At 36.0% G+C, this 25,403-nt stretch overlaps 4 protein-coding genes across 7 annotated transcripts; 2 read left to right on the top strand and 2 right to left on the bottom strand.

The window, feature by feature from the left end:
* Positions 1-34: 34 nt before the first annotated feature.
* On the top strand, positions 35-4,941 carry LOC117992454 (uncharacterized). Its single transcript, XM_034980156.2, has 5 exons — positions 35-259; positions 364-549; positions 653-1,378; positions 2,230-2,461; positions 2,663-4,941. Exons 1-5 carry the CDS (start codon positions 149-151, stop codon positions 2,761-2,763), a joined length of 1,356 nt encoding a protein of 451 aa, XP_034836047.1. The 5' UTR covers positions 35-148; the 3' UTR covers positions 2,764-4,941.
* Positions 4,197-7,379, bottom strand: LOC117992239 (abasic site processing protein HMCES). Its single transcript, XM_034979899.2, has 5 exons — positions 7,191-7,379; positions 6,869-7,109; positions 6,309-6,509; positions 5,600-5,812; positions 4,197-5,349 (listed from the first exon to the last, which is right to left on the bottom strand). Exons 1-5 carry the CDS (start codon positions 7,208-7,210, stop codon positions 5,104-5,106), a joined length of 921 nt encoding a protein of 306 aa, XP_034835790.1. The 5' UTR covers positions 7,211-7,379; the 3' UTR covers positions 4,197-5,103.
* A 656-nt stretch (positions 7,380-8,035) lies between these two features.
* LOC117992310 (uncharacterized) lies at positions 8,036-11,166 on the top strand. The gene is made up of 4 exons (XM_034979975.2): positions 8,036-8,495; positions 8,825-9,192; positions 9,628-9,718; positions 9,935-11,166. Exons 1-4 carry the CDS (start codon positions 8,238-8,240, stop codon positions 10,274-10,276), a joined length of 1,059 nt encoding a protein of 352 aa, XP_034835866.1. The 5' UTR covers positions 8,036-8,237; the 3' UTR covers positions 10,277-11,166.
* A 3-nt stretch (positions 11,167-11,169) lies between these two features.
* On the bottom strand, positions 11,170-24,968 carry LOC117992501 (SAFB-like transcription modulator). 4 transcript variants are annotated; one of them, XM_069505744.1, is made up of 19 exons: positions 24,696-24,968; positions 24,179-24,616; positions 23,868-23,895; positions 22,947-23,064; positions 22,430-22,464; positions 22,020-22,162; positions 21,229-21,346; positions 20,573-20,706; positions 20,049-20,165; positions 19,482-19,562; positions 18,816-18,976; positions 17,927-18,040; positions 17,056-17,185; positions 15,449-15,578; positions 14,842-14,929; positions 14,081-14,205; positions 11,867-11,882; positions 11,673-11,765; positions 11,170-11,509 (listed from the first exon to the last, which is right to left on the bottom strand). In XM_069505744.1, exons 1-19 carry the CDS (start codon positions 24,813-24,815, stop codon positions 11,485-11,487), a joined length of 2,214 nt encoding a protein of 737 aa, XP_069361845.1. In that variant the 5' UTR covers positions 24,816-24,968; the 3' UTR covers positions 11,170-11,484. The 4 variants fall into 4 exon arrangements, with proteins under 4 accessions (XP_069361845.1, XP_069361846.1, XP_069361844.1 ...); XM_069505745.1 differs by having other exon boundaries at positions 14,090-14,205; XM_069505743.1 differs by having other exon boundaries at positions 11,673-11,882.
* Positions 24,969-25,403: the final 435 nt, after the last annotated feature.

Here is a 25,403-nt window from a genome sequence, read left to right as displayed (position 1 = left end):
TAAGACTCAAAAGGACTTTAACCCAGAGCCGTACAGCCGTTAAAAAGCTAACAGTTGTTGTTGACAGAAGAAAAGGCAGCCGGCGTGAATTTTGTTTATAAATTGTAGATATATTCTTTTTATTAAAAAACGAAACATAATTTGGAAAATGGAGGAGTGGGAATCCGATAGTATTGTGGAGAAATGGATACAAGAACATGACAAAACTTTTGTGCCATTACCATCATTTGAATCTGAGCCCCATCTTCTTATATCCAAAGTAAGTTTTCCAAGAATGAAAATGATTAGATTTCTTATTAGCTGCTAGTAAGTACTAGATCAAAGACAACAGTGTACTAGATATCTTTACCTTCATTTCAACAGGTTCGTAAGCACTATATGGAATATCTTATCAAATTACTATCAGTAAATTATGAAAATAATCAGAAACTGCTTAATAAGAATATATATCTACCCAGTGCTATTTGGAGATGTGCAAAAATGATAGAGATGTCAGCAGCACAAGGTTCTATGGTGGTTCAACTATATAGAAAGAGTATTACTGATGTGGTAAGTAGACTTGGTTTTCCACATATTTTAGTAGATTACATCACTATGAACATAAGTTATAAACCAAATATAACTTAATCATTATTGACTATGTTTATTACAGATCAAAGGCTTAAAAAATGCTACAAGTAAAGGTTCACTGTACAGAAAACTATATGAGTGCCTTCACTATGCACCTGAAAATGAAAAAAAAGTACAGGCTACCTTGAGCAGGTCCAAAGACTGCACCTGTCCATGTTCATGTAAAAAAAGAAAGAAAGTGAAAAGAGTTTCTGAATCCCCCACAGATATCAATAAAAATGTTGGCTTTCCTAATAATAATACTATATTGGCACCAATCCCAAATAATATTGTGATACAGCCACAAGCAGATTTAAGTATGGTTAAACACAATAGCTCTTCACCCATGCCTAATATAAGAGCTTCAATAGAAATGCCTGACTCTGATGAATTAACACAGCAGCTCGATAAACTATTTCAAGGTGAGGATAATGATGATGATCTATTTGACAGTGCTCTGTGCATGACAGACAACTCCAAGATAAGTGATGAGAGTACAATGCTCACAACTATCGAAAGCCAACAAGTAAATATGCCAATTCAGCAAGAGAACCAAGAACCGCTGAAATGTTTAGATGAAAGACTAGCTTTATTGAGCGGCATATTAGTTAACAACACTGAAACTTCAACTCAGGATCCTGTAAATAACAGTATCAAAAAATCTAATCCAAGGCCAACTAAATGGCTTTGTGAAGAGTATTTCCAAAAAGTTAAACTGTATGAATTGCTCGACCAAATCAGAGATTGTGACAGAAATAAATTTACAAGGGTAGGTTTGTTATTGTAATCATTATTTTTCATTTATGAAACAAGTGACCTAGTCCTAATATTGTCTATACATTAGTATATGTTATTAGTATAGTATAATATTAATTATAAAGAGGAAAGATTTCTTTGTTTGTAATCAATGAACTTTGAAAGTACTGAACCAATTTTGATAATTCTTTTACCATTAACAGGCTGATAAAGTAGCTTAGATATAACATAGGCTATAAATTACAATATTGTAATATATATACTGCAGTTGAAGTAAAAGGTAGTATTTAATAATCTAAATATATAAAAGGAAAAGGTGACTGACTGACTGATCTATCAACGCACAGCTCAAACTACTGGACGGATCAGGCCGAAATTTGGCATGCAGATAGCTATTATGATGTAGGCGTCCGCTAAGAAAGGATGTTTGAAAATTCGACCCCTAAGGGGGTGAAATAGGGGTTTGAAATTTGTGTAGTCCACGCGGACGAAGTCGCAAGCATAAGCTAGTATTTAATAAATTCATAATGTCCCAACTCTAGTTACAACAATATTTCTTGCAATAGTAATTTGAACAATCAATTTGTTCAAATTACTATTGCAAGAAATATTGTTGGTGACAACTGATAATAGTAGTTAAAGGTATAGTATAGTAAGAATGTTATTCAGTAATGTACTTTTCATTACCAACCAATAATAATGGATTAAAAACTTTATAAGTAATTAAGTGAACTCTATATTTTTAACTAAAACACGAAAAAAAAAGATAGATTTCACTTAATTAATTGAATTTTAGCAAAATACTATGATTTGTCAAAAATGATTTTCATACCTATGTGCTCCTTGTAACATTATTTTTTTCAGGTGAAAGATAGACTATTGGATCTTTTCGGCGATGACAGTGATGACGAAGGTGTGGTCTCACCTCTGGAGGAGAGTCCTGATTTTGTAGCCAGTTGCAAAGAACGAATCGCACCTTGGGTAGTCAAAATATTGACACCTTATTATGTAAAGGGCAGGATCAGAGGGAAAAACCTGTTTAAATCATTGGCCAAACATTTAATAAGGCTTATATACCAGTGCAGTAAATACCCACGTAAGTATTGACTATTTTTACGTTTATGACAATGCAATCCACAATTTTTCCCTCCCTAAAAATATGTGTTCTTGGTTTATATAAAAAAACTAGGTACATTCTAAGCTTCTTTGCTCAATTTCAAGCTGCTATCTAGAACTACCAAAACTGAAATGTTTCTTTGCAGTACATATATTAAAATTTTAATTTCTAATATTTCAGAGGAGTATGAAGTGCAAAGCTTTGTCAAAGATTTTTTGGATACCCACAAAATGATCAGATGTGAAGCAGATTTCAAGCAATTTAGAATAGAAAATTTTTAGAGCTGTGCGAATTTGTTTACACAGGGTAAACCAAATGTAAATATTTCATATTACATAATGATTATATCCCTTAAGTTTGTTATTACAGAAGAGTAACAGAAAGTATTATGAATATAGAATTGTGTCATATGTTTAGTTAGTATTTTGTTAATCCTAGTGTTTATTGATCTAAAACTGAAAAGGGTCATTGTGGTTCAATGATCTTAAAAATAATCTTGGGTAACTACTTATACAGCTTAGTTTTAAGTGATCTTTTTACCCTATGGTAAAGTTTTTGCTGTACCTGTTATTATTCCCCTGGATTTATTTCATTGTACTTTGTTAAATACAAAATATACCAAGCCAGGTTATAATCTTTGGTTTATTCAGCAAAACTCTTTTGTATATTACCTGCTAGCTTATTCCTGCGACTTTATTCACATGGGATTACAATTTTAAAAGCATCGGAATTTCTCAAATTCCTTGCTTCCACCAGTTTAGGCTGTGCGTTATCAGTCAGTAATAGTACTGTTTGATAAATGTATAGATAATAATATATTATATCATTGTCCACATTGTTTTCTCATTGTGGAGAAAGTGTTCATACTTATTAGTTAAAGCCAAAACTATTTGGATAGGTTTATAGAAAATGAAACACTAATTCAATTATTATATTATCCATACTAATATTATAAATGCGAAAGTGTGTCTGTCTGTCTGTCTGCTAGCTTTTCACGGCTCAACCGTTCAACCGATTTTGACGAAATTTGGTACAGAGGTAGCTTGCAACCCGGGGAAGGATAGGCTACTTTTTATCCCGGAAAATTTAAGAGTTCCCACAGGATTTTTAAAAACCTAAATCCACGCGTACGAAGTCGCGGGCATCAGCTAGTAAGAAATAGTCTATAATAATTTTATTAATGTTAACAAAAATGTACAAGCAATAACTTATAGTCTGGAGCAGGAACCCAAAAAAACAGTTAAATGTTAGAATAAGTATTGTTAAGGAAGGGTTTCACAACCGCCAGATAAACTTTATCTAACGGATAAATTTGTCATTTTGACAGATTCCCGTTACAAGAATTGTCATAACGTCAAACTTATTGGTTAAAGTTTATCTGGAGGTTGTGAAACAGGCCCTTAATCTATTATAGTGCTTGCATTTCACGAAGGCCACTGACTCATGCTTGTGTTTAAGTCGTATCGGTATACGTAAGGCACACTAAATGTGTGCGTTTGACAGCGCTTGCTCGCGACTGATTGGTCCGACATGCACACACACTTACGCAATGACGCGTAGCCTTCGTGAATTGCAAGAACTGTAAATTGTGACTAGCCATTAAAGGTCAAACCCGCATTCGCCGACGGCGCGCGGCAGACAGGTATGCCTTCTGATATTTTTTAAATGGCACAATCGCTCCTTGTGTTCTAAACGAAAATGAATACAATAGGTATATGAGCGAATAGTGCGTTTATGCGACACGTATAAAATGACATCTTTTTCCGTGACATTATTGATTAATAGTTAGGTACTTTAATAGGTGCTAAAAAGCAATGTAAAGTCTTGGAAGCACAATACGCGGACACTGCGCACGGTAGGCATCCTCACATTAAACTGTCACATATTGTGTGATTTGTAATGACATATATAACGAACTAATAAGAAAGCATACCTACGAGCGACTGCGCAAATCGACCGTGTAGTTCCTTGTTACTGTTATCGCGTATTGTATGTCCAAGCCTTACATGACAATATTGCATGGCAAAATTACTTTTTATTATACTATAATATAGCAAAGATATGTCTATATAATTTGCAATGGATATATTTTATTTGTAAAAGGACCATCCATTATATTTTGGAGAAGGGAGCAAAATGTACACAATAGTTGAGAGATTACAAACTATGACAAGTGTAGGAGAGAAGTGTCATAGAAAATAGCCCAATCAAATTAAACATTCAAGGTTACAATAATTCGCATAGAGCTGAGTACGAATATTCGGAACACCATTATGAATGAAATGTGAAAACCAAACATTCATACAAATTTTCAGCTCTATGCGTATTATAGTAACCGTGCCCCAATCTTTTGAACTAAATTGACTGGGCATTAATGGATGGTCTTAAAAAGTGATTTTTATGTGCTGTGCCCTTGCCAGAATGACACATGTTAAATTTAAATAAACAGAAAAATATTATTCTTGTTTCATTTTGTTACTACCCTCTTTGTTAATTATCATTAATCAATAACATGCTTCTTTCATTTTCTAACTACCCTCTAATTTCTTTATTAGACTTTTAGACTTTAAGCATTCAAAAAAAAATTAAGTTCTTGCCATCTCATTTTTTGTGCAAAAATATTATTTCTGTTTCATTTTCTTACTACTATCACTTGGGTCTTCATTAGATTTCCTCTTTTCTGACTTTGCAAAGAATGCTGTAAGGGTTTTCTGTGTTGTTTTACTATCAAATTTTTTATTCAAATTATCAGATTTATTTCTAGAGTTGTTTACAGATGTAGATACTTGATGCCAATTCAGTAACTTGACAGGTTTTAAGTAAGAAATTGCCATATCTGCATCCACATTGTCAATGTCTAGCCAAGCCTTGAAAATAAAATATTTTTATGAGAAAATATAAATTTTTCAAATATAATTTCATACATAAGATATACTTTACGGTTCTATAAAAATTAATAAAACTAATTTAAACAATTGAAAATAACAATTACAGATCGAAAATATTATCTAAACCACCGCAACGAGCAGGGTGCCTTATTATAAATTGAATAGGTATTGAAAAGAGCAACCACTTTACACAATCATTTCAATTTTGTAATAGTAGTAAATACAATACCTCTATTTGTTCTTGGCTGTCCAAAATAGCTGGCATCCTATGGTGCAGCCAGTCTAAAGTGTGATTAGAGTCCATTGTGATGACAGAATAAGAGTAGATTATTGTGCCATCGTTTTGCCATGCATGGTACAATCCTGCCATGTGCAGTAACTTTATTCCTTTCCAACCTTCCGCTGCTGTAAATTCATTTTTCCATGAAGTAGGGTCATCAACCTGGAATGTTTTGCACCAGCTAGTAGTCAAATAAATCTACTGACTCGAACTCCCTTCAATTTAAGAAAAGTTTTTATTTGAAAAGTCTTTCCAATATTTAGCTAAGTCTAGTTAAGCTAGTGAAGAGGTAAGATATCCTCCTATTTGGGGGTCCAATCCCGGGCACGCACCGCTAACTTTCAGAGTTATGTGCGTTTTATGCAATTTCATGTCACTTGCTGTAACAACGAAGCAAACCATCCTGACGAAACTTGCGTGTCTGGGAGTTCTCCATAGTGCACAAAAGTCTGCCAGTATACACTTGGTCAGTGTGGTGGAGCAAGGCCTAACACTTCTATTTCTGAAAGGAGACTCGATTCAAATCCATACTATTTTATCATTATATAAAAATAGTAATAAAAAATTGTTACAATTTCATTTAACAAAATTCATGTAAAAAATAGCTATTTTGTCAGCTATATATGCACAGCTATTGCAAAGCAAATTAAGTCCTCACCTTTATGTTGTCACCTTGAGGTGCATAGATATAAAATGGCTGTCTAACTTTACTCTTTACAGTCGTTTGCCATTCATAAAATCCCTCCGCAATAATGATACACCTGCCTCCACTAGATAATATTGGGCTGTATAGCTTTGAGCTTTTTATGTTCTCAATGCGACAGTTGTTAGTACTGAGATTATGGTTTTTGTAGTCACCCTAGTTAGTAAAAATGTCTCTATAAATTCATACAAAAAATATTTAACTAAAGTAATAACTATAAAATATAGGTACCTACTGTTAATAAAACTATGCAAATTTTTATTTTATTAAATTATTCATTGATTGTGATTTCATCTATGGCAAGTCACATTAAAGATGTTATGTGTTAGAAAACTCCTAATTGATTACTACTTTACTTTACTTTTTACTATACTGGAATTCCAAATCAAACTCAAATCGTTTATTAAGTTTGGGTATTATTGCATACACTCTCAAATCACTTACCTTTGCATAATACACTGCTATTTTATTTATAACAATACTTGTAAGCTACTGAATAATCATGCAAAGTATACCTTATGCCATGGTGGTATGATTCCCCACATCATAGGCTTAATTGCTCTATTAGTTTTGGTAGTATTTTTGAACTTAGAAGCTGAGATTAATACTGGTGTAACATCTGTTGGTGCTATGTTGTAGGAAGGGACATATTCTTTACCATCATTATGTTCAGGGAGCCATTCTGGTATAATGAATTCATTACTATCTTTAGGTTTGTAGCCACAAGCACACTGGACGTACTCCCTACTAAGAGACCTATTAGAAAAAATATTTATTCAATAATTTGACTTATAAAAATGATATATTTATAAAAATATAAAATAGGTAGGTACGTACAAACCGGTTCGTCCGCACATAGTTCAATAACAAAAATTACAATTTAAGTTATACGAAAAAGAACAATGCATACTATAGTATCAGAAAAGAGTTAATTTTTTAATTTGTGTTTTTAATACACCTAATATTTTTCAACGCAGTTTTTAAAATAGTTTTGCCGCCTTTCGCCTTGTTAACTGTCATGTAAATCGTAGTGATTATATACTCTTTGGTCATGTCACACTACCACCAACATTAGGTAAGTTAGTCTATGGTCATAAACCTGTTACCGGTTTTTGTAATCGTAGTCTATCATATTATCCACAAAACCGTAGGTATCGGAATCCGAAGCAGTGCACAAGCGCTTTAACAACATCATTCTTGGGTTGTTTGTCTGTAGAATGCAGTCGTATTTAGCCAGAGCCAGACAAAGAAATTATGGAAAGAAGAAGTAATGGAAAGTTCACTTCCAATACTTTCTTCAAGCTAATTCTACTTATCGCTATTCCACTTCAACTAACAAATTAGAGCGAGAGATCGGACCCCATTGGCGTGCAATTTCTCGCTCTCGCTTGGCAGTCGAAGCGGGACAGCGATAGTAGGTAGGTTTTGCTCACGGATTTATGTTTTGCTTCAATTAGCTTCATGCTCTCAATCAAGTGCTCAAAATGAGTAGAGCCCAGAGCCAGAATCTGGCTTTAAATATGGCATCTGGAAAAAAATCAATCTTGGGCTACTTATCTGTGGCATGTGATGTATTGGTCTGAGGTGTAACGTTTGCGGAGTTTGCAATCTGTGCTGAAGACTCAAGGGCTAGAATCCAAGGCCGTAAAACCATTCTAATAAAAAAATGGTCTGACATTTGTAAAATTAAAAATTTTGGCTGCAAACTGCAAAGCATGCAAAGTGCTGCAAAGCAAAGCAAAATATAATTTGTGAATTTTCTGAATAGCAGTTATTTTGTTCATTCAAAGTTTTTAAAAAATCAATTCTTTTATTGCTTTACCAAAATGGAAATACTATAATTCTTTACTCTAATGTAGGGCACAATACAAATTATACATAAACATGTGGAAATATGTAACGCGTCGTATCAGAGATACATTTGAGAGGAGTGCTAACCATTTTGATAAACGGCATTCTGCTGTTATAAATAATACATCAAAGAATAATTTAAACGAAGAAAAAAATAAAAATGCTAACTCTCCATGCTGCTGGTTTATACCTAGAAAGTGTTGGAACAGTTATCAAAACGAAAACGATACTAACAACAAACAGTGGAACTTTGAGCAGCTAAATCGTACTTGGATCGGTGCCATAACATGGGTAAGCTTTGGCCACTTTATTTATAGACGATTTTAATAATAATTGGTTTCATAGTTTTTTAATAATTTGTCGCCTAAAGGCAAAGGAAAGCCTTGTTATGACCTGTTACCCAAGGCCACCTTGTTTGCAAAAGCGTTATTGTTGAGTTTGTTCCTGTATGAATGCCTTAAAACTTGAATACATTGAAATTTTACTTGTATTTTTAAAACAATATGCTTCTCTGTGCTAAAGTCTTAAAGAAAATAAAAATAAACTTGAAAAAGCCTGTATTAAACCATATGAATCAAGATGCAGATAAGATAATAAATAGTTTATGTTTATGTTTACAGAGTAGTGCTCTGGTATTTGGCTGGTATGCAAGCCAGCTCATTCACCTGAAATGTAAGAAGGAAACAAAAATTAACAAGATATGTTTGCCCAAAATCAGTTACTTGTTCCAAATATTACCTTGTTTGAATGATAACTCCTTACAATCACTCAAGTTACCTTCTAAACTAGAGGCATCATTTCAAAATGGGCCTCCAATCATACATTTGGTAACAAATGATCATAGTGAAGGTAATGTGGAAACTAGTCATAGCAGTGGCAGTACTGAATCTTCAGATGATTTGGGTGAAGTACTAAATTCAATTGAAAACAGGCTTGGTTTAGCTGCTATAGAGAATGGACAACATCAAGATGGACTCAATTTGCTAAGGTGATTATTTACAAGTTAATTGAAAGAAATTTTAAAGTCATACATGTTCTGGTTTCCAAGATGAAATACTACATTCTTATCCCTATCAAAAGTATCATAAGAGTTATGAGTCTTCTTTTTTATTTAATGTAATTAATTTAATAGTGGCTGTGACTTTGGCCATGTGGATTTAGGTTTTTAAATCCTGTAGGAATTTTTTGATTTTCTGAGACTAAAAGCAGCCTATGTTCATCTCTGGGTTCGGGGTTAAATGTATGGACTGTAAAAAGTCAACAGACATACACACCTTTGGATTTATGATAATTTTGTTTGTACAACTAATTAATATTCAAGAAGCTCAAGCTTTAAAGGGATGTTTCTTTTTTCAAGCTCAAGTAAGCCCGTTTGTCCTCTGAAATTTTTTCTTACATACTGCTAAGTGTTTTTAATTTTTAGATCTGCAGCCAACCGTAGCCATGCACCAGCCTTGTATAACTTGGGTCTTTGTTATGAACTGGGTATGGGAGTAGAAGTTGATGAAAAAACGGTAAATTTTACTTTTTTAAACTATATATTTAGGCTTGCTATTTAATATATAATTATATTATTAATTCTGTGTTGTTTACATTATTTGTTACTAAACTTCATAATATTGTTTATATTCCCTATGTTTTTATAGTATTTGTCATCTCATTGGATTTTGTCAAAATAACTTTTAATACATGTGGCAATTAATATTATACAGAACATATTATTTTAATAGGCAATGGAGTTGTACCGATCGGCTGCGGCGTTGCAACACCCTGGTGCTCTTTATAATCTAGGGATTTACTATGGTCAAGGACGCGGCGGCCTTTCTCGAGACCGCGCGACTGCAATCCGGCTTTTACGTCTGGCCGCTGTCCAAGGTCAACAGGATGCCATTACAGCTTTAAAATCTCTTGAGGAACCACCAGTACCGCCTGACAATGATATGGATGCTTGGACTAAGCCATTCTCAGCCTATCCCAAACATGGCAATATAATCCCAACACATTCAGCTTTGTTTGTTGAGAATGTGAATATGAATGCACAAAGTTATAACTATGAACCAGTGGTATTTTAAATCTCATTTTAGTTACTATGGTGGTGGTAATTTTATTTGCATTTAAAATATTATTATGCTGTTATATGGCTGGAAGGAACTACTTTTTTATTAAGATAATAAAATCAAAAATTATATAATTACTAGATGATGCCCGCGACTTCGTCCGCGTGGATTTAGGTTTTTAAAATCCCTATTAAGCTATTTTTTCCCAGATAGCTTGATCAACCAAACTAATAGTCTAACAGAATGGAGACAGTAATTTTGTAATTGTGTTGTTTAAAAAAATAGATGTAAGTTGTATATAGATTTCCGTTAGGTACTTATTTTTGGTCAGTTAAAAAAAATAATTTTGTTTGATATTTAGATTTTATTATTTTTATCAAATAAATAAATGTTAATGAACTGGTGATCCGATGACTTTATAAGATAAAATATTGACTTATGTATATTACACTAATAAATGGTATCTGATATTAAATTATAATTCAGATCTCTTGTAAATTCAAATGTTTAGTGATATAAAATAGATATGAACGATTAATTTCCTCAATTTAATTAAACGTGCGTCTAAACTGTAAACATAGAGCGGCAAATACTATGCTTAGTCAGTCGTTAAACCATGTGGCACCAAGGAGTAAATTTTACGCCGAGAGTAGAGTCGTATTATTTTACTTCTTCCTTACTCTATGTTTAATAATACAGAATGTAGCTACTACAGACTTACACCTTGGAATAAAGTTGATCTCGCTCTGGTCCAGGTTTATTAATAAGAGTGAATGTTTATAATACAAATTTTATATACCTTGATGTATGTAAACAAGTCTTCACTTTCTCTTGATTTATTCATATTGCAACTGTATAACAGTGTTATTATTTTAGTGAGATAAATAAAAAAGTTTTGATTTATATTATTATGTTTTAATCGTAATCAAGAAATCTATCTACTATTATAACCTTATCGTAATTTCAATGTTTTGAAATATTATATTACAAATGTTTGCAAAACAATTCGCTTCATTTGACATTTTCATACAAATAATGTAAGATATAAAATAACACATAAACCTACCACTTTCTCATATAATATAGAGACAGCAAATTATTTCTCCTTAGCATGTTACAATTATCTACAATATTATATTGTTTAGAAGAATAAAGGGAATGAAACTATTTTATATAACTATATAGCATACCTAAAACACAAACAACATGGCGAAAATTGTAGTTTACAGTGAAGTCCCATTAATGTACCTGAAAAAAGAGAAATGTGTATACATACTATAATATGCTTTTTCATACCATCTAATACTCTATTAGAATGTTAGTTCGTTTGATCGAATAAAAACATAGACAGCAGTCACTGGACATTCTCACTTCTAAGGCTGAATGATGATGATGTTAACTTTTCAATTACCTTATCGAGTGTAGTGTGCGGAGAGCGGTCAGTACTTGCGCGGCGGGTAGTCGCGGCCAGAGGGGTAGCGCTCGGGGTAGGCGGCGGCGGGCGGCGGCGCGGGGTAGGCGGGCGGGTAGCGCGCCTCGTACGCGCCTCCGTAGCGCGCCTCGCCGCCCGCCCACGCCTCGCCGCCGCCGCCGCCCGCGCCGCCGCCGCCGCTCGCGCCGCCTGCACACAATTGTTATTGTTATGGACCACTAAATACTTAATAGTACAGATGTTCTATTTCACGAAGACCGTTAGGCTACGCTTGGGTCTTCGGTGAATGTACATCGTACACGTACACATTTTTACAGTGTGCGTGGTGCTCCGCCTGGACCGCGACGCAGTTTACGTTACACACACAATTGCGGTAACGCTTGCCAGTACACTCACTACCACAACCGAGGCTGAGCGGTCATCGTGAAATCTATAACTATCTATCTATAATTTCCAGATACAGAAGGCTCACTCTGCAAAGATGTTTAAATAAACAAAGAGTAGAGATTCTTGTTAGTTGTAACAATGCAAAATGTGCAATTCCTCTATAGTATGAAGACATTCAAACTGTGGAGTGCGCGCAGGCACCGCGCCCCTTTAGTTCACGTTACAGATTGGCGTTGGCACTGCGTTCCTATAGTTTGCGCTACGGTTTGATGATCAACCTATCGCCGCTCATTACAGAGCACGGGTCTCCTCTCCGAGAGAAGGGTTTTGGCCATAGTCTACCACGCTGGCCATGTGCGGATTGGTAGACTTCACACACCTTTGAGAACATTATAGAGAACTCTTAGGCATGCAGGTTTCCTCACGATGTTTTACTTCACCGTTGAAGCAAGTGAAGTGTGTCATACAGTTCCTTGTAATACAAATTATGAACGCATACGTGCGCGTTTAGTGTGACGTCCTGCCGTGCAATTTTCATAGCTGATGACGTTTCAAGCTTTAAAGAAGTGAATCAAGTATTTTTCTATCTACTGCAAGGAAGAACATTGTAACTCATTTTTGTTGTTAATTGTCACATATCCAAGTTTAAAGATCCTATACAATGCAATACAATTTATGAAGTGTTAATAGTATAATTTGTAAATGAATCTTACGTTATTTATGAATCAAAACAAAATTAAATAATTGCATCTCTGAGATAATATGCCAACTTGACGTGTGGTTACTCAGACCTTATAAACTTGTAATAGGCTAGTTGACACTTTTTTTAAGTAGGTCTTAAATGGTCAATATTTGTCCTATTAGATCAAAAAAATTAACACTATATTTTTTTGCGCCCTAAAAACCGTAAAACTTTAATTTAAAAATATATTTTTCTTAGACAGGTGAAAACACTGTCGGCCATGTTTGGCCGATAGATTATCTGTGCTCTGACGTCATGCATTTGTAAACAACAGCATAACCTCCCAAAGTTTAATAAACATGACTTCTATACTAGTTTACATGAAAAATATAGTAATTATCGTTATTGTATCATCCGAAAATGTAAAAACGCATCGATAAAGACCACAGGAAAGTTGTGGATTAGAGTGCCCAGTGAAATAAATATACGTAACACGCGAAGACTTGCTTAAAGGGATCCTATATGACTAACGACTGCAACCCAAATTTATTTTTGCAAAGATCACTTTGTTGTAAGTCTTACTTAATAACTTATTCAATTTATAAAGAGAAAACGATAATTTTTTACGTTTACTATGAGTTTTTAGAAATATATAAAAACAAGCTTATGCTCGTGACTTCGCCTGCGTGGACTTCATAAATTTCAAACCCCCATTTAACCCACTCAGGGGTGGAATTTCAAAAAATCCTTTCCTAGTGGATACCTTCTCTTTACCTACAAAGAACACACCCACCAAATTTCATGTATCTAGGACCAGCTGTTTAGATGTTTAGGCTGTGCTTTGATATAATAAGTAGATAATTTAAAGTCCTGACAAACTTTTACAGACTTAAAATTTTATATATATGGATACTACGTTAGTCCACGCGTGACATAGGGATGACATTTCTTTGTTTACATATTTACATCATGGCTGACAGCGTTTTCTGCGTTTCAAATAAAAATAAAAATTGTATTTTTTTAAATTGGATTTATATATCCATCCTGCGTTTTTAATAATTGTTATTGATATATTTCGTTGTCTTAAGCAAAATACTATAATAAATAATCATTTATTGGACGAAATTAGATATGAGTCAAGTAGCCTATTCTATATTACCCCTTTTACATCCACTTCATTTCAAAGATTCAAATGCCGCCCCAAAAAAAAACTAAAAAAAATTGATATGCAAAGGAATTTAGTTATGGGGGTAAGAGCTAAAAAAATCAAAAATTGAAATACAATGTTCTTCCTAGCTGGTGTCAATTTCTAATGTACCTTTAATACCTTTGGAAGGCGCCGCTGCGTCTGGGTACCGGTTCGAAGCGTTCCAATTTCGTGGCTCCGGTTTGCCGGGCGGCGAGGGTCGGTACGAACGGCCTTCTCGAGCGTCGTACGATCGGCTGCAAAAGGAAGTGCATATTGAAGACTAGCTGACGCCTGCGACTTCGTCCGCGTGGAATTAGGTTTTATGAAATCCCGTGGGAACTCTGATTTTCCGGAATAAAAAGTAGCCTATGTCACTTTCCAGGTCTTTATCTATACCCATGCAATAAATCACGTCAATCCGTTGCACCGTTGCGACGTGATTGAAGGACAAACCAATAAACCAACAAACAAACACGCTTTCGCATTTATAATAAGGGTACTGATTATTGCTCCTATAAAAAGCGTAATAAACAATCGTGGATTTTGTAAACGCAAAAAGCGTGGATTAGCTCCAGCAAAGCGTGGGGCTGTAATTGCTTATTCAATATGGCATTATATGATTGTAAATTGAACATTTGAAAAGAGCAACTGCCGAGTTTCTTGCTGGTTCTTCTCGGTAGGAGCAGCATTCCGAAAAAGCCCTACTATAAACTAAAAACATGAATATAAATAAAATTATTTTAGTGTAAATTTTTTTTTCTTACTACACAGTCAGTTCCAAGAGTACATTATCTTGGTTGATTTATATTTTATAGCTACTTAGTTATTGGCCATACAATAGTCTATTTATAATATAGTTTTTTTAGAAATATATAGAAATAGAAACATACCTAGGTTCTTTAAGTCTAGTGCCAGGAGGTGGCAACTGCCTTGTGTCTTCATTTGTGTTGCCGTTGCTAGGGTACTTCATGTTACTAGCTGAAATGAAATTAGTTTTTAAATACTAATTTAGAAATGATATAATTTGTATGATCTGTATTGCTGAGTGCATATAGTGATATACAATCAGCAGAGCTGAGCCGAAAGTTTTGCCAAATTCGAATTTGCGAAAAATGTACAAACATACCATTCCTATGGGAAATTTGATTGTCTACATCTATTATATTCAATATAATATCAAAATTTTGCTTTGTTTGCGAGATATATTGAAAAAACCAAAAGGGGTGGTTTTTCACACCCATCTTCAAATTCCACCCTCTAATTTAATAGCACTCCGCGGTTTTTGATTCTTTTATAACCCATGAACGTTTCCTGAAATAAAAACCCGTGAACGTCTTAGTTACTTATTGCCCTTTTTTTCAAGACAAATAGCCTAATATTACATGTAGACAGGAAACCTACTAGTGACGTCATCTGCTTTTTCGGTTCACTGGATCTAATTAACACATAGATATCAGCTTTATCTTTACAGAACCCTTATGAGTTAAGACTACTTACAGGAGACGTGTCTCGGGTAGTCGCGCTTGTAGTCACGGTCGCGGTCGCGTTTGTCGTTGCCGCGGTCGTAGCTGGTAGTCATCTCGAAGCGAGGCGGCGGCGGTGCCTCAAACTGCCCGCGATTTGACGCCTGCGAACCAACAATGTTATAAATGCGAAAGTGTATTTGTCTTTCTATTTGCTTGTCTGTAACCTTTCAAGCAGCGTACTATGAAGAGGGCTATGTTTTGAAGGATAAGATCCACAGGAGAAATCTATATTCTCAAAGCATCAGCAAGTTGAAGTGGGCGTGGTCAGGTCACGATTTTAGGGTTCCGTACCTCAAAAGGAAAAACGGAACCCTTATAGGATCACTTTGTTGTCTGTCTGTCTGTCAAGAAACCTGCAGGGTACTTCCCGTTGACCTAGAATCATGAAATTTGGCAGGTAGGTAGGTCTTATAGCTGACAGTCGGGGAAAAATCTGAAAACCGTGAATTTGTGGTTACATCACACAAAAAAATAAATAAATTGTGGTCATAAACTAATAATTAGTATTTTCAATTTTCGAAGTAAGATAATTATATCAAGTGGAGTATCATATGAAAGGTCTTCACCTGTACATTCTAAAACAGATTTTTATTCATTTTTATCCATCATAGTTTTTGAATTATCGTGGAAAATGTCGAAAAAATACGACTGTATTACGGAACCCTCGTTGCGCGAGCCTGATTCGCACTTGGCCGGTTTTTTTTTAATTTTTAGGGTTCAGTACCTCAAAAGGAAAAAATGAATCCTCATAGGATCACTTCGTTATCTGTCTGTCTGTCGTGTCTGTCAAGAAACCTATAGAATCATAAAATTTGGCAGGTAGGTAGGTCTTATAGCTTATAGCACACGTAAGGGCAAAAATTAGAATACCGTGAATTTGTGGTTACATCACAAAAAAAAATGAAATGTGTTCATGAACAAATAACATATGAAAGGGCTTGACCTGTACATTCTAAAACAAATTTTTATGTATTTTTATGCGCAATAATTTTTGATTTATCATGCGAAATATAAAAAAATACGACTAGTACGGAGCCCACGGTGCGCGAGTCCGACTCGTACTTGGCCAGTTTTTCTATACATGTACAAGTTAGCCCTTGCCTGCAATCTCACCTGGTAGTTAAGTGATGATGCAGTCTAAAGCGAGGTTTAGATTAGCAACAAAACTTGCAGAAGTTGACTTCCGCAAGCTATTTCTACCGTGTAAACAATCACGTCAAGCTCACTTCCGCAAGTTTTGTATGTACATGTACAATATTGCTCGTAGTGTAAACAATTCTGTAAATACTTGCGGAATAACTTGCAAGAAGTTTTTGCTAGTATAAACCTCGCTTTAGATTCGTCAAAACGCTTGCCATAATAGCGATAGTTGCTGGCGACAGAAAATTCTGAAGCGGAGACCGCGAAGAAGTAAGCGTAACGTAGGGCGCTCTCCAACAATATGGACAGACTATATAAAGAGAGTAGTGGGAAGTGGCTGGATGAGGAAGGCTGAGGACCGAGTGTGGTAGCGCTCTTTAGAAAAAGTCTGTGTAGCAGTGGACATCCACAGGCTGATGATGATGTAAAAAGAGTTACCATAGGCGGCGGCGGGGGTCGCTTGTGGCGCGAGTCACGCTCGTAGGCGGGCTCGGGCGGCGGGCTCGCGGCCGGCTTGCGGTACGCGCCGCTGCCCTCGTAGCCGCGCTTGCGGCGCTCCTCCTCCAGTCTGTGTTCATCCATACTAATATTATAAATGCGAAAGTGTGTCTGTCTGTCTGTCTACTAGCTTTTCACGGCCCAGCAGTTTAACCGATTTTGATGAACTTTGGTACAGAGTTAGCTTACGTCCCGGGGAAGGATATAGGCTTACTTTTTATCCCGGAAAATCAAAGAGTTCACACGGGATTTTTAAAAACCTAAATCCACGCGGACGAAGTCGCGGGCATCCTCTAGTAATAAATAAACGTTCGGCTCAATGAAAACTAAGCCACATCGCAATGCGTTTTCGTTGTGGTCGAAGGTTACACGATTTTTTCTATGAGGTCATACACTAGGTGACAAGTCAACTTCGATGTAACGAAGGTCAATGTTGAGGGAACAAAGGTCAATGCCCAGGTTACGAAGGTCGATATCGAGGTCAAAAAGTCGATATCGAGGATACGAAGGTCAAAGTCGACTGTCGAAGTAACGATGATCGTGTCGATTGTTCAGGTATCGAACGTCGATGTCGACTGTCGAGGTAACGAACGTCGATGTCGACTGTCCAGGTAACGTTGAGGCAACAAAGATCGACGTCGAGGTAACAAAATAATGTCGACCTCGTGGTAACGAAATTCGATGTAGAGATAAAGAAGGTTGATGTCGAGAATAGAAATATATACATCGCAGTTTTGCGTTAAAATCGCTCTCCAGGAAAATCACATTTTTGTAGATAACCATTTGTTTTTTTGCCTGTCTGTATGCAAACCTTAATTGTGCTCTCTTCAACTCCAATCTCTCCAGTTCCAGTTTTTCTCTTTCTAGTCTATGCCTTTCGCGCTCCAGGCGTAACAACTCGTTCTTTTCTCGTTCAATTTTCTCTCTGAAACAAAATATATAAATTATAAGAATTCGTATATATATACTAGGTAAAATGTAACTTATTCCTTCCTGCCTTTTCGCTTTTGCTCCGATTTGAAATGCCATTCGCTAGGTAGTTTATTTAGTAATAATAATTAAAAACCGGTCAAGCGCGAGTCGGACTCGTATACTAAGGGTTCCCATCCATACCATCGTACAAGATTATGAAATTTTTATTATTTGTCATAATAGCGGCATTAGAAATACACTGAAAATTTAAACTGTACCTATTAGGTTCATGAGATACAGTCCGCTGACAGACGGACGGACCGACAGCTGAGGCTAAGTGATAGGGTCCCATTGGCACCCTTAGGGTAAGGTAACCTTCCGCAATCAAAATTAGTACTGCATACCTCGAGTCCCTACGTAATGTAATGTCTATAAAGATATATAATAATTTACCAGACAAAATTCGTAACATAAACAATGAAAATAAATTCAACAGAATATTAAAAAACTTTTTATTAGAAAAGGGCTACTATGCCGTAAATGATTTCCTAAACGACGAACAAAAAATAAATAATAATATCGGTCTCCCTAACTAAGGTCTAAGGACCAAATTGCGACACCCAAACTGGGTATCCATAATACTTTGTACATACTTAATATGATGTAGTTTATGGAAATGCAATAAATGAAAATTGAAATTGAAATTGGTATCCTAATGCCTAACATCCACCATCTTTTGTACCCTACTTGAGCAAATAAAACATTATTGATTGAGTGACAATAAGTACCTTTCAGCACGCAGCTTTTCTCGTTCGAGGGCGAGGCGGTTTTTCTCGACCCGCTGGCGGCGCTCGCGCTCGCGTAACGCTTCCTCGGCCGCGCGGCGCCTGCGCTCCTCTTCGCGAGCGGCTCGCGAACGTTCGCGCGCTCGAGCCACATCTCGCTCCTTCTGCAAATACCCAAGCAAACGGGCGTTATTTCCATCGAATATTTAGTGACATAATATCGCACCCATGGATCAAAAATGTTTCAACAGGGGTCTGAATTATGATAATATCATAGTGCATTATAAAAATATTGATGACTAGCTGATGCCCGCGACTTAGTCCGCGTGGAATTAGGTTTTTTAATAATCCCGTGGGAACTCTTTGATTTTCCGGGATAAAAAGTAGCCTATGTCACTCTCCAGGTCTTTATCTATATCACGTCAATCCGTTGCACCGTTGCGACGTGATTGAAGGACAAACCAACAAACAAACACACATTCGCATTTATAATAAGGGTACTGATCATGTATTTGTCTTTATTATTTCAGCGACACTTGACTTTTCGAGGCACAATCAAAAGCATAGTTGCCTGGAACACTGACCCAAATTAGTACCCATGTATTAACTAAGTAAAAAACAGTGTAGATTAAGCTATACACATTTAATTTTTTAAGCTTTACTACTCACCCATATCCGTGAGAACGAAAGCACGTCCCGCCCCGGTGAGCGTCTAGTCTCGCGGCTCCGAGAGCTACGCCTAGCTTTATCCTACATAAATACAGAACATTTTAGTACAAGTTTTATTAGGCTTTACTGATAAATAGTTGGACCTTTCTTCTTTTGAAAGACCCGTGCTCAGCAGTGAGCCGACGATGGGTTGATCATGATGATGATATGTTTAGATGTAGGTTTTTAAAAATCCCATGGGAACTATTTAACAGCTATATCCATGCAAAGAAATCACGCCAATCCGTTGCTCCGTAATCGATAGACAAACAAACACACCTTTCATTTTTATAATATGGCTAATGATGTTTATCTAATACACAAATCTGAACAGGCAATCTATACTCAAACAGGTACCCTTAGGATACCCTAAACTCAAAAGGTATGTGACTTGGCTAGCATGGTGGACTATGGCCTAAATCTCTTCAATACTGTCATAGAAATATGTTAAGGTAGCACGAGGAGTAGTTGCATGACTATAATGTACATGGGGTATTTTTAATCATGAAGTGCAAGTGTAAAACTGACCTTGTCCGACCGATGCGACTTTTCTCGAGACTGTGACCGGGTGCTCTCGGCGCCAGAGACGTCGCCTTCTTTCTTTACTTTTGGTTCACTACTTTTTTCGGCGCCTTCCTTATCGTCCTAACGGGTAACATGTAACATGTATTGAGTGGAAGTTCTCTTATTCAATTAGAATCTTCAGGCACAACGCACAACTGGGGAGCCGAGGTTCGGTGTCTCTTTGTATTTATAACTAGATGATGCCCGCGACTTCGTCCGCGTGGATTTAGGTTTTTAAAAATCCCGTGGGAAATCTTTAATTCTCTAGTTTTTCACGGACCAACAGTTTAACCGATTTACAGAAACCATATACAGAAACACGGCAAAGCACTCTACTTAAATTGATGGTTCATTTTATACAAAAGAAAGGAAATCTGCAAGTAAGGTAGATACAAAATTTAACATGTTTACACTTTAGACACTGCCAGGGCCCTTGTTACCTGACATCAACTGTAAGTTAAAGAAAATAGATATAAGTTTATATTTACATTTCTTTCCTTAGAATCGTCTTTTCCGTCCTTACTACTGCGGCGATCAGACCGTCCGGACGACAGCTGTCGGCGCGTTGACGACTCCGATTCTGACTTCGCCTTCTCCACAGATATCATACGACCATGAAGTTCTGCAATATTTAAATGATATTTCACATACAAAGAGTAGTTTATTTTCATTTACACAAACTTACAAAGTGCTTTCAAAACGTCAATGCCCTGCCATAGTTTCATGCTGGTTCTCGTCGGTAAAAACCAGCAAGAAACTCTGTGGTTACTTACTGGTAAAAATTCATATAACTATATTACGTTTGCTAAACGACTTCCAAAAAGAAGGAGGTTTTCAATTGAATTTAAATAATTGCAGTCCTACATAATTGCTTAATGTAATGTCAAACTCATGCTCTTTAGTAATTTTAACTTATTATAATCTTCTGTTGTATAAAGTATGTTTTCTTCCCTCAATTTTGCCCATCATGATGGTCTGAAGGAGGTACCGGTCATGTCTGAGAACATGCCCCAGATAACTGACTTTTCTGCGTTTGAGGGTCAAAATTAGGTCACTATTTTTACCGATGCATCATAGGACTTCGTTTATTTAATATTTGTCCAATATATTTTTATTATTACTTTACTTAGCAATTATATTTTACCTGTTCTATGTAAATTTTTGATGCAACTCTCCGCGTCCTGAGCGCTGGCCATGGTCACGTAGCCGAAGCACCGCGAGCCCGGGGTGCGGGCGTTTGTTACCACTTTAGCTCCAATTACCTATAATTTATACATTATTCAAAACATCTCTGACAAAATAGGTTTAAAATCTGTTTAAAGAATAACAAATTCTAAAATCGTGTTTAAATAATATCCAAATATACTAAATGTAGTACTTTATCCTACTTATATTATAAATGTGAAAGTGTGGATGTTTGGATGTTTGTTACTCAATCACGCAAAAACGGCTGAACGGATTTGGATGAAATTTGAAATGGAGAAATAGATTATACCCTGGAGAGTGACATAGGCTACTTTTTGTCCCGGAAAATCAAAGAGTTCCCACAGGATTTTTGAGAACCTAATTCCACGCGGACGAAGTCGCAGGCATCAGCTAGTTTTAAATAAACCCATTACATTTGTCATCTGTAGGTTCACTAGACTATGGTCAAAATACTAAAATAGCTTTTACTAACATCTTGATGGTGTTGATCTTGATTTGATTTAATTCAAAATAACTGCAATGCAAATTCATTGAACTAGACTTGATTAAATTCAAAAGAAATGAATAAATAAACTAACCAACATATATATGCATTTCAAGTAAGAAGTGTGTATAACTAATGTGTTAGTTTCCAGGAAACTTTTGAAGTGCAGTTATTTTCATAAATTTTAAATTTAATTTTCACAAGTTCAAAGATGTAAAAACCTTTAACGAAAAGCAAAATCTTACCTTGCCATGCTTGCTGCACAGCTGTTTCAGATCTTTAGCTCTGGTGTCCCCTGACAGTCCACTGACCCACAGATTTCGAGCCCCTCCTTCCTTACTATCATCCTTCTTTTCTTTTTTATCATCTCCATCTTTGTCTTTATCATCTTAAAGAAACAAATAAATTTAAAAATCTGCAATATGATGAGAAGTAAAGGTAGCAGATTTGTCTAAGTTTTAAAGGACTCAGATAGCTTTAATTTATTAAGAACAAGTCTGTTTAAATAATTTGAAGCTGCATAGTTGAGAAAACATAAAAAAAAATATTGTTGATGTATAGACAAATTTTTAATTATACAAAGGAAATTGAAGTTTCCTGGGTTACTAGTTAATTCAAATATCTTCAAAAAAAAATTGAAACATTTATTATTTACCTTTTTCATCCTTATCAGTTTTCTCAGTATCATTGCTGCAATAAAGAAATACTGTTTTAGTATTGAATGAATGCAGGAAATTAGTTTAGCTTAGATTTTGTATCCAACGTTTAACAAATATCTGTTTATGCAACACACACATCATCTACAAAGTTTTGCACCATTACTCCACCATAGAAGGATCTTCTCTTCCCTGAAGTCCCAAGTGCAGCTGCGGCTTGATGCTTGTGACAAAAATGTCCTCTGGAGGTGATGTCTTTATCAAAGGCCAAGCTCGGATCCATAGTTGCTTTCAGTTGAATGAGGTAGTTGCAGGTCTTGAGTCTTGATAGAAGCTGCTGTTTAGCTCGGCACATCTATGACTTGGATGACAGTGTCTTGACATCAAGGTGTTTCCACTGGGCTCGTACATTAGGTGCAAAACTTTGTAGTGATAACGATTGTAAATATGTGAGCGTAAATATCGTAGTATATAGCTGCAAGACGACGTCGCGGCGAGCGTTCGCTGTGCACCAACCTAGGGGCTGCGGCTTCGGAGGTTACTTGTTGGTTTTCTTCGGCCTCGTCAGGTGCAGCGGACTCCGGCGCGGGCTCGGCGGCGGCGGCGGGCGTAGGCTCCTCAGTCGCGTCGTCATCTACGTCAGTTCAATAGTCAGCAGAGTCAGCACAGGACGCTCGAGATGAGCGGCCCATCCTGGATTCCTTTCCTCTTCATAAACTTATACACAATAGACGTAAGATTTTCGAAATTTCCGATTGATGAATAATTTATTCTTCACCTGAAAACTTGATTTGACATTAACAGCAGGGCCTCTATGGCCCGTGGGCTGATATTACCTCCCAAGGCATTTTGTCCATGCCCATGTACGGATACACTATTAACCGGTGATAATTGGGTAGATGCAACAGGTCTGTTAAAATATAAAGATAGAAGAGCCACTGTAACGATGCTTTGGATAAAGATGAGTTCGGACAGTATTAATATGATGGTGCTAATTGATCTCCCATTTGGCTATTTTCTGTCTCTGGAACTTTTAATTTTCTTCATATTTCCATATTCTCACAGCAAGCAGGTTCTAGTTTTTTGTTTGATCCCTATTACTATTGAGGTTCTTCCTGGTTGTCCACTCCAGTATCAATGTCACTTCACAATACATATTATATCATTAAAGAACTTCATATGAGAACATGAGATAGGTATTATAATTTCATAAATAGAAACAAATATTTCTACTAACTACTTTTGAAAATAGTCAGGCTAACGCTGACTAAACATGTGAGTAAAGCCGGTTTGTCATACATGTATTTCTACTAAGCATAAGAAATAGCAATGACATTTTTTTATTTCTGGCATTGGTTATAATATTGACATGAACAAAATTATTTACATAAAAATATAATAGCATTCCCTAATCCTAGCATCAACCTAATAACTTACCTTTTTTATTTTTAGCAGTGCTGTCAGTCTGAAAAGGAAAATTAAATTTTAGAGTTTAGTTATGAAACATGCAAGAGGCATGTGAAATGTGAGTCGAACAAACAACTGTTAGATATATTGACTATTAAAAAAATAGAACAGTGTAAATATTAAATTATATATTTATTACTTTAAGTGTTTTGTGTTCTTGATTTGTCTTTAAAATATTTATTTTAGATATTAATCTAATCAATTTCCATCATAAATCCATTGGAAAGGTTTGCTTTAATTGGTGGCAAAGTAACATTCACCTTGAAGACATAAAAACATACCTCTTCATTTAAAAGTTCATCATCTCCAATATCTAAGTTGATGCTGTCCTCAGCGTCTGTATTGCTCTCCAATAATTTGTCTTCATTTTTAAGGTCTTTGTCAGTGCATTGTTTCTTAGCTTGTGTAGCTTCAGGCTCGTCCTTGCTCTCGCGTTTCCTGTTCACTTTTTCGGCTTCATCTACGTCCATTTTGACGTCAGATTTTGTCGAGCTTTCAGTAACCTTTTCTTCCTTCTTTGCTTCAATATAGTCAGTTTGTTCTTCTTCGCCGGCCGTATCTTGAACTATCATATCCTCCAACGCAGGAGTATCGTCCGCGTCGGCCGCTTCCACGGAACTTTCTGTCCGTCTTAACCTTTTTGAAGGAGTCTTCGACGACTCTGTGCCGCTCAATTCGAACGTAAACGTTTCCGGGTCATGCCCCTCTTCCTCCAAATGCTAGAAATATAAAAACATTTTGACTATCTTACCACGGTTAAATTGTATCTGGTAAAAAGATTTAACTTTCATTAGGTACCTTTGCCAATCGTTTAATGAGCACACCTCGAACGCCGCTCTTGTCTAGGTTGCGTTTCTCTAGTTCAGAGCGTAGGTCTATTACACGGAGATCATCTAGTAAGCGTTTTCGGTCCGACATCGTCCGAAGTTATTTTAAGAAAGTTTCTATTAATATCTTAGAAATTGCAGTTTTTGCTGTACTAAAAAAATCTCACAATTTCAGAAAATATGTGAGGCACTGTGAGGTACAAAATGGCGATCGATCGAAGTCTTTGCTCATTGACACCGACGAAAAAAAAGGTCTTTCTCTTTGATGGCGCAGGCGATGCACCACAGAACACATTTACTCCAGGAGAAGAAGCCCAACTACATACAAATAAAGTGCAGACTATGCACCGTCACGCCATCTATTAGTGATTCCATAGAATTAAACTTTTGGCGCGAAATTACGAACCCCGTTTTTTTTTTTTTTTTTTTTCTATATTAGGCCCGCATTTCAATCGCCAAATAATCTTTAACCGAGGAGTTTATTCCACAGTTAAAGATTATTATTTATGGCGATTGGAAAGCGGCCATAACAAAACTGGAATAAAACAAGTAAAAACTTTTTAAAATGCTATAATTTTTAGAAATAAATTTTTATATTATACTGTGAAAACCATACAAAGATTTAAGTTATGTTTTTACTTATTTTTTTTCTAAGCTATTAGATGAAGTAAAAAAATGT

Source organism: Maniola hyperantus, chromosome 21 (genome assembly GCF_902806685.2).
Source record: "Maniola hyperantus chromosome 21, iAphHyp1.2, whole genome shotgun sequence".
Classification (NCBI taxonomy): Eukaryota; Metazoa; Arthropoda; class Insecta; order Lepidoptera; family Nymphalidae; genus Maniola; species Maniola hyperantus.
The sequence above is the reverse complement of the archived record's forward strand: the minus strand, read 5'-3'. Positions and strand labels throughout refer to the sequence as shown.